The 9,817-nt window shown below is 37.6% G+C and overlaps 2 protein-coding genes across 2 annotated transcripts; both read right to left on the bottom strand.

Annotated features, from left to right (window-relative positions):
• Positions 1-487: 487 nt before the first annotated feature.
• LOC131770229 (adenosine receptor A3-like) lies at positions 488-1,726 on the bottom strand. The gene has a single exon (XM_059085945.2). The coding sequence runs from the start codon at positions 1,724-1,726 to the stop codon at positions 488-490; it is 1,239 nt and encodes a 412-aa protein (XP_058941928.2).
• Positions 1,727-4,214: 2,488 nt separating this feature from the next.
• On the bottom strand, positions 4,215-5,243 carry LOC131769153 (adenosine receptor A3-like). Its single transcript, XM_059084899.2, has one exon. The coding sequence runs from the start codon at positions 5,241-5,243 to the stop codon at positions 4,215-4,217; it is 1,029 nt and encodes a 342-aa protein (XP_058940882.2).
• Between the last annotated feature and the right edge of the window lie 4,574 nt (positions 5,244-9,817).

Here is a 9,817-nt window from a genome sequence, read left to right as displayed (position 1 = left end):
CCCCTGCTCCCCTTACGTGTGACTCGCGCTTCACGCTCACCTCAGTTGTGCTTTCTTCTATTCGCTTGAATAATAATAAAAATTAGGCCTCTTCGGCGGGCTATCAACTCTCAAACTCATAATCTCACTTTAAGACTCTACAACATACACATACATAACATTCTTTGACATAAGTAGAAACATAAAGGCGTGATTATATAGACAAGGCCGTCTCTTCGATACTTAAATTGAAACGTGAAAGAATGGTGCCTTATTCAATGTCTCATTTTGTTGAAAAGGTTGTGGGTATTCATCGTGGTGAATATTTAATGTTTAATGTCTCATTTGTTTGAATAATTATACTTAACACTACCAATGTCATTTTCATCATTTTAGAGGCATTGTTAGGTTTTTAACTTCAACTTCCTGACATTAATAAAATATTTAGCTCGTGTTCTACCTATTTTCGTCTTAATCGAGTTTCTAGCTAGTGTTTGAATGATGTGTTTTACATTTTGGTATCCAAAACATCCTGTTCAAAAGCCAGTTCACAACTAAACTCAGTATCCAGAACATCCTGTTCGAAAGCTAGTTCACGACTAAACTCAGTATCCATAACATCCTGTTCGAAAGCCACTTCACAACTAAACTCAGCGGTCGTTCCGTGCCTCTCTTTCCTTCTTTTAGAAAGCTCTGTGTTTACAGCTGCTTGCACATGTCTTCTTGTACAACATAAAGCCAGTGCTCGTCGAAATTCAGCAATTCTTAATGCGTAAAAAATTGGATTGACAAAAGAGTTGAAGTAGTTGAAAAGGTTTACCGCATGATAAAATCGTTTTGGTACATGGAAAAACCATACATACATGAGTAAGTTTAACAAAACTAGCGGAAGCCAAGCGAGTAAAGTAAGGCCAGATACAATTAACAAAGTCTTTGTTAAGCGCTTGTTTTGTAAGTCTCGACTTTCTTGATGTGAAGCGGCGACTCTTTCAGTTTGAAACTTTGGCCGAATACCAATGTTACAGCCACATGTGATTAAAATTAGAAACAAAGTGTATGGCCCCCAAATTAACATAGTGTGCTTGTAAGAAAATAGTAGGTTTGAACCGGTCCAGATTGCGGAAATAAGGAAAGCTAGTACCCACACTAGGAAAATAGCTATGCGGTATGCTTGTGTCGATAATGTTCGATGCTTAAACGGCCAACGTATGGCGTAAAATCTTTCACACGTTATGAACACTGCAGAAATAAGAGAAGCCTGCGAGAAAGCTGTGTCAACGATCATGTAGTAAATTAAGATAGGCTTGTTGATCCCTAAGTTTCCAACGAACATGGTCCATAGGCGGAACTCATACCCGACATCGTAAATGTATACTGGTAAACTCAAAGCTCCTAGGAACAGATCAGCAAACGCCATATTGACGACTAGAAACAAATATTTCTTGCGAATATTTTTGTTCTTCGCAAAAATAACTATGGTGAGTAAGTTTCCCACGACAACTAGAATAAATGTTAGCGTTAAAGCACTGCACAATGCAATGCCTTCCCCCTGAGTGCGATCATATGCATCATTTGTATCGTTTCGTCGGCTGACACAAGCAGAAGACGACGAAGACGTTTTGTTCATTTTGAGATGATACTGAGATGAAGAAGCCTGGTTGCAACATATGTTGTGTTCCTCTGTACTGTTCACTGACCAATTACGAATGCAAGCACTCCACTGATTGTGACACCTTATTGACGTCATCTGTGATCTATTACTGAACAGACACACTGCAACTTGGAATCTATTTGTTTTATATAATAAAGAATTTTAAAAAGTTTTAATGATGACGTCATCTATACGTCTGTCCTCCAACAGATTATAAGTAAGAACCAATCAGAATGCGTGCATAACTGAGCTTATTGTATAATCTTTTATAGTGCATTACCATCTATATATGCAACTCTTCATTTTTACAATTCTATTCTGCTGCGGTTATTTGAGTGTAGAGTACTCTTGATAAGTGAAACAATACAGATTTATTATTTTATTTCTATTTTATATATAATTCTGTTATCATATTTACCGTCGACTAATGAACCCACAACGACTGCAGAAACAAAGTCGGGGCGAGGGGGGAGGCAGTATTATGCGGAAAAATAATTTTATTTCAATAAAAAACAATCTGCAAAATATGAGCGCAGCTTCCAAATTTCAAAGAACGGACGACATCAATGCCAGAAATTTACAAAATATTTACATTTATAAAAGGTAAGTTTCAAGCAAAAAGTGGCAGATGTTTCTGTCGACATGTCGAAATGATAAAACAGATAAAATCTATTGAAATGTGTAACCGTAATCATTGTTTGTATTTTGTTTGTCGGAATATATCTCCCAAGTGCCGAACAGCTAATAAATAAATATTAAATTCTTGAGTGTGCGTGTCGAAGATATTAGTCTGGTTTTACTACAGTATTATCGCTTAAATGAACTATGCAAATCACGTCCATTTATTTTGGTAAAAGATCCAGTAAATATGTAATGTCATATTGCTCTTTTAATTAAGATGTTCGAAGTAAATTGGTTGGTAAAAGAAATAAGAAATATGTATAACTTGTTTATATGCAATCATTGATTGATTGAGTGATAGTGTCCTTTTGGAGAGGATATGAGGTCACGCAGTGACGTGAGTTGTACATTATATTCGATTACTGGTTGATGTTGAATTTGCATTGACTATCCGAAAAGTCGAGAGCAATCAATTTACGTTGTCTAACTTCAACGTTCAAGCTTTACAAACAGATCCGCTGCTATTCATTCGGAATCTTTAATCATTACAGTTAAAAATGAAAGAAACAACGGGAAACGAATAATGAAATGGAAAATTAATTACTTTCTGCAGTCCCCCCTCCCCCTATATAACTTTATAACTAATTGACCCTCCTGCAGTGCCCGATACTTGAAAACCATGAGATCCTCCTCAAAATTCTCCACCCTCCATCATTGAAAAGACTGGTGTTCAGGGGTAAATGTGAAATATGAAAGCAACATATTTACGTACAAAGAGCAAATGTAGGAGTATTCAGAATATCTGTCAATATAAACCTTTAATAGTTCAGTTGTGACGAATGTCCTCTATCTCAGGAGAACCAGCGAGCATCAGAAAGAATAAAAAAGTCATAAGGTCATAGAGCGCTGTGAAGTGGTTCCATTTCCTCCTATGCCTGTATCTCTGACCGGAAATTCTGAAAATTTTCCCAACTGCGTGCCTACTACTTAACTTATTTCGCTCTGAACAACAGCTGACGTTACGTTCGGAACGTCAGCTTTACAAATTCTCTATGGTGGCCAATTCACATGATCAACTCAGTTGCTAAAACCAAATTATCATGTAATTCCTTCCCCCTCCCGGAACCATAGTTTCTTTAGAAACTGAAACCGACCCCTTTACCAAAAAACTCACCTATCGGTGAGAGTTTCTACGAAGTTAAGTTGGCCATTGGTTACCACCTTTATGACACAGAAGACCGACCTAAGTCGTCAAGCAGTCTCTCATTCTCAGCGATATCCGTTGCGTGAGTCAACAGATGTATTGATATATTCGTGCTATTTAGGGTAACGGGTAGAGAGTAGAAACTGTCTTCTTGTAATGCTATTTTTTATTACTCATGTTCAAATAGATTTTTTTTAGGATATAATTACTCTGGAACCTTCCGTGAATTCAAGCTTTTTCAGGCGACTATTGAAACTGTAAGTTGTCAAAAGTTTTATTCCGGTCTACTTTCCTAGCCTCCAGGATATGTTTGAAAAGCTCGGAACATCTGTCCCTCCGTATTCGTTTAATTTATGAAAAGTTTCCTAAAACCCTCAAACACAAATACCTGTCAAAAATTTGGCATATGTAGAATATCATCTGACGGCAATAACTTTTTTTTTTTTCACACACGTTCAAAAAATTGATGTCTTTTGTTTATACCCAACATCTCTCGATTCTAGTTAGGTCAAGTCCCCATCCTGCTTAGGAGTTTTCAGTGTTCATCGTTTTCATGTATTGCCGACTTAAATGTAGACAAATAGTGCCTAATTATATGTCTCATTTATTTGAACAATTTTTACTTAACACTACCGTTGTCATTTCCATCATTTTAGAGGCATCATTAGGTTTTTAACTTCAAGTGCCTGGCATTAAAATATTCAGCTTGTGTTCTACCTATTTCATTTTAATCGAGTTCCAGCTAGTGAATTATGTGTTTTACAGTTTGGTATCCAGAACATTCTGTTCGAAAGCCAGTTCACGATTAAACTCAGCGGTCGTTCCGTGCCTCTCTTTCCTTCTTTTAGAAAGCTTTGTGTTTACAGCTGCTTGCACATGTCTTCCTGTACAACATAAAGTCAGTGCTCGTCGAAACTCAGCAATTCTTAATGCGTAAAAAATTGGATGGACAAAAGAGTTCAAGTAGTTGAAAAGGTTTGCCGCATAATAAAATTGTCTTGGTACATGGAAAAACCATACATACATTAATAAGTTTAACAAAACTAGGGGCAGCCAAGCGAGTAAAGTAAGGCCAGATACAATTAATAAAGTCTTTGTTAAGCGCTTGTATTGTAAGTCTCGGCTTTCTTGATGTGAAGCGGCGACTCTTCCAGTTTGAAACTTTTTCCAAATACCAATATTACAGCCACATGTGATTAAAATGAGAATCAAAGTGTATGGCCCCCAAAAAAACATAGTATACTTGTAAGAAAACAACAGGTTTGAACCGGTCCACATTGCAGAAATAAGGAGAGCTAGTGCCCACACTGAAAATATAGCAATGTGGTATGCTTGTGTCGATAATGTTCGATGCTTAAACGGCCAACGTATAGCGTAAAATCTTTCACACGTTATGAACACTGCAGAAATAAGAGAGGCCTGCGAGAAAGCTGTGTCAATGATCATGTAGGGAATTAAGAAAGGCTTGTTGGTCCATAAGCTTCCAACGAACGTGGTCCATAGGTGGAACTCATACCCGACATCGTAAATGTATACTGGTAAACTCAAAGCTCCTAGGAACAGATCAGCAAACGCCATGTTGACAACTAGTAACAAAAATTTCTTGCGAATATTTTTGTTCTTCACAAAAATAATTATTGTGAGTAAGTTTCCCACGACAACTATAATAAATGTTAGCGTTAAAGCGCTGCACAATGCAATGCCTTCCCCCTGAGTACCATCATATACATCATTTGTATCGTTTAGTCGGCTGACACCAGCAGAAGACGACGAAGACGTTTTGTTCATTTTGAGATGATACTGAGACAACGATGAAGAAGCCAGGGTACAACATATGTTTTGTGCCTCTTTACTGTTCACTGACTAATTACGAATGCAAGCACTCCACTGACCGTGACACCTTATTGATGACAGATATCGCCCATTGAGTTGCGGAGGAGGAAGTCTTTTTCTCTTTAAAATGATGCATGTTTTAACATGCACCTGCAGCTGTCACTTAAAGTGTTTATTTTCCCTCAGTGCGGTGCTTGTATAAGTGTGTGCGTTCTGATTGGTGAGCCATTGTTACATAGATGTAGAGCTCTCACCGCTGTTTGTTTATCTTGCAAGTAGGCCCTGTGTTTGGATTTCGCCTTACGGCACAGACAAGGGTGCCGCTTATGGGTAAAAGTTATTAAAAACCGTGCTGATCTCAGTTAGATGTCGAACTCGGTCTTTATCATTTAAACTTTTCAAATCTTTGCTAAAAAAAAAATACCTGGACTTCAATGAACAACGGTTCAATTTATCATAAATAATGAAGAAACTCTCCATTTCAGTTCCAATATTGGACTTTCTCATTTAAAATTGGTTTTCATGACCTCGCTGGGATAAAAAAAACTTGGCATTTTTAAAGCAGCCGAGGCAACCCTTCATTAACTACTAACTATTACACATTTCCTTGTAAATTAGTTACAAGAATTACATTTCTGCTGGATAATGTGTGAATATTGTAGGGAGAAGTTACATGTTGAGCACTTCTGGGTGTTTAAGGGTTAAACCAAGTTTCCTGACCTCTTTAATGTAAACACTCTTTAGCCACAACGACTTCAGAAACAAAGTCGGGGTGAGGGGGGAGGCAGTATTATGCGGAAAAAGAAATTGATTACAATAAAAACATCGCTGCTCCCGTGCTGGAACATCTATCGAATGGGATCCCCTAATCTGATAGAAATTAATTCATGAGGAGCCCATGACTCCTCCACATAGGATACATGGACATGCACCGCCTAAGGCAATGGGTTTTGAGCTTGGGGGAGGGGAATTTGAAAATAGGGTCAATTTTTCTTGCGTATGGGCTGCTGACCTATCAGAACCCCTACCGCATTATAGCGGAGCTCGCAGAGCGTAGCCCCATAATTATATAAAATAGTAGTAACCCATCAAGCCGAAAAAATTTGGATGTACGACCGTACGACCGTACAAGGTGCTACTTTTAACATGCGTGGTCAACTGATTCAAAGAGTCATTTTTGTTCAGTCCAGTGGTCAGTGCACTGGGCTCCGAGTCGGTTGAACCGTTGTTCATTGAAGTGCAGGTTTTTTTTTTTATTTTTCTAGCAAAGATTTGAAAATTTTAAATGGTAAAGACCGAGTTCGACATCTAACTGAGATCAGCAAGGTTTTTAATAACTTTTTTCCATAAGCGGCACCCTTGTCTGTACAATATATCAACTCTATTGAAAACGCAATCCAGTTTATAGTCAACTCCAGTCGTGAAAATAAATATACCCTATCCATCGATCGGAAAACGTATATGGATTTGATCATTCTGGTCGTAAATTGATGGTAGTCTGCAAGAGGATGATATTTCGGATGACATACTAAAGTCATTTTCGCTTCAACTCCGATGAAACCAAAGGGAAAGACAATAATATCAAATTTCGTCATTCGAGCTGAATTTTGAGGTAAATTTACCAGTTTGTCTTTGGCTCTGACGCGTATTTATGCTAAGCGCGATCCAAGTTCAACTTTTAGAGACCAAGTTTGAAAACGAGTGTGGGTCTTGGTTTGAAATAGAGCCAGGTCCTAGGAGAGGAGGGGGGCGGGTACTTTGGTCAATTTTTACCGAGTATGTACCGCTGGCCTCTCAACCTATTCCGTGGCCAATTATAGACACCATTCCAATCACGTTTAGGCATATGTGATTTTCCTGATCCCAACTTAGTCACTTTCTGGCATTGCATCTACTTTATAAAGCCTGTTAAGGAGATCATCCTATAACAAATTAATCTATTTGTTAAACAGGATGCAGATCACTTGATTTTTCATCTACATTAAAAACATTTTGGTGCATTTGAAACTTTTACCTGCGGAACAATAATACAAATATTCTGGTGCATTTGGTTCTTACAATTTTCACATCCTTACTTTACCTTTACTACTGTAATTTCTCAACTCTATTAAGCGGTCACCTCTATTAAGCGGTAGTGCTCACCCTTCACTGAGTCCTAGCGGCTTGTTTGTATTATTTCCACCTGTATGTTCCAGCAAAACTTACCTCATGTTTTTCTCCCGAAATCAATGTTGGTAATATTTCTGTAAAAATATTCTCTTGGTTGTCGCTTAGAATATAAAATGACGTTTTTTATCGTTTGTTACAACATCTCTATTCTGTGGAACCTGTATTTAGGCGGTCAATCCGCCATTCCCCGTTAAATACAGGTTTGACTGTATTACCAACTGCGTTTCTTGACGTTCTCAAATCAATCTCTAACTTGCTGACAATTTCATCCTTCAGAATGCTATTGATATATTCGTTCTATTTACGGTAACTGGTAGAGAGTACATAATGTCTTCCTGTAATGCTTTTTTTTTAATGACACATGTTCAAATAGTTTATCTAAGGATATATTTCCTCTGGAACCTTCCGTAAATTCAAGCTTTCTCAAGCAACTATTGAAAGTGTAAGTTTTCAAAAGAATTATTTCGGTCTACTTTCCTAGCCTCCAGGTCGTGTTTGAAAAGCTTGGAACATCTGTCCCCCCATATTCGTTTAATTAATAAAAAAGTTTCCAAACAACCTCAAACATTAATACCTGCCAAAATTTAACATATATCGAATATCATCTGACGGTAATTGCCATTTTTTTTCACACACGTTCAAAAAATTGATTTCTTCTGTTTATACTCGACATCTATCGATTCTAGGTCAATTTCTCTTCCCGGTTAGGAGATTTCATCACTGTAAAAATTTGCTGTTTCTGAAGTTCTGGTTTCTTTAGAAAATGTACCTAACCGGTAATGACTCTGGAAGTTGTCAACTGAGACACAGTCTCGTCTTGTCTCGTTAATTTAAACAATTTTTACCTAACACTACCGTTGTCATTTCCATCATTTTAGAGGCATTACTAGGTTTTTAACTTCAACCTCCTGACATTAAAATATTCAGCTCGTGTTCTACTTATTTCATTTTAATCGAGTTTCTAGCCAATGAATTATGTGTTTTACATTTTGGTATCCATAACATTCTGTTCAAAAGCCACTTTATGACTAATCTCAATATCCATAACATCTTGTTCAAAAGCCAGTTCACGACTAAACTCAGTCGTTCCGTGCCTCTCTTTCCTTCTTTTAGAAAGCTTTGTGTTTACAGCTGCTTGCAAATGTCTTCCTGTACAACATAAAGCCAGTGCTCGTCGAAACTCAGCAATTCTTAATGCGTAAAAAATTGGATTGACAAAAGAGTTCAAGTAGTTGAAAAGGTTTACCATATCATAAAATCGTTTTGGTACATGGAAAAACCATGTGTCAACGATGAAGTAGTAAATTAAGATAGGCTTGTTGGTCCATAAGTTTCCAACGAACGTGGTCCATAGGCGGAATCCATAACCGACATCATAAGTGTATACTGGTAAACTCAAAGCTCCTAGGAACAGATCAGCAAACGCCATGTTGACAACTAGTAACAAATATTTCTTGCGAACATTTTTGTTCTTCGCAAAAATAACTATGGCGAGTAAGTTTCCCACGACAACTAGAATAAATGTTAGCGTTAAAGCGCTGCACAATGCAATGCCTTCCCCCTGAGTACCATCATATGCATCATTTGTGTCGTTTCGTCGGCTGACACTAGCAGAAGATGACGAAGACGTATTGTTCATTTTGAGATGATACTGAGACAAAGATGAAGAAGCCTGGTTGCAACATATGTTGTGTTCCTCTGCACTGTTCACTGACCAATTACGGATGCAAGCACTCCACTGACTGTGACACCTTATTGATGACAGATATCGCCCATTAAATTGCGGAGGATGAAGTTTTTTTCTCTCTTTGTAAATTTCTCTTCATAAAAATGGTGATCTTTATGACCGTTATTACTGAAAAGTAATATGTGACAGCAGTAGGTGCATGTTTCGACAGGCACCTGCAGTTGTCACTTAAAAGTGTTCATTTTCCCTCAGCGGTGTTTGTATAAATGCACGCGTTCTGATAGGTGAGCCATTGTTAAATAGATGTAGAGCTCTCACCGTCGTTGGTTTATCCCGCAAGCAGGCCTTTGTGTTTCGATTTCGACTCAAGGCACAGACAAGGGTGCCGCTTATGGAAAAAAGTTATTAAAAACCGTGCTGATCTCAGTTAGATATCATCCTCGGTCTTTGCCATTTAAACTTTTCAAATCTTTGTTAAAAAAAACAAAACAAAACAAAACCTGCACTTCACTGAGCAACGGTTCAATTTGTATAGGTAATCACACGATTTCGAGTTCAATTTGGAATAAATAAGCAGGAGTAATTTTTTTTAAAGACTAACAAAATTGCGGTCTTTCAAAAAAAATTAACAAGTGCTTGTTTATTCCAAATTGCACGAGAAAAATCATGTGAT

The sequence above is a fragment of the Pocillopora verrucosa genome, chromosome 4 (genome assembly GCF_036669915.1).
Source record: "Pocillopora verrucosa isolate sample1 chromosome 4, ASM3666991v2, whole genome shotgun sequence".
NCBI lineage: Eukaryota > Metazoa > Cnidaria > Anthozoa > Scleractinia > Pocilloporidae > Pocillopora > Pocillopora verrucosa.
The sequence above is the reverse complement of the archived record's forward strand: the minus strand, read 5'-3'. Positions and strand labels throughout refer to the sequence as shown.

Bases quoted from the DNA above. Each gene is read 5' to 3' on its own strand.
- LOC131770229 (XM_059085945.2), bottom strand. From the start codon at position 1,726: ATGACGTCAATAAGGTGTCACAATCAGTGGAGTGCTTGCATTCGTAAT.
- LOC131769153 (XM_059084899.2), bottom strand. From the start codon at position 5,243: ATGAACAAAACGTCTTCGTCGTCTTCTGCTGGTGTCAGCCGACTAAAC.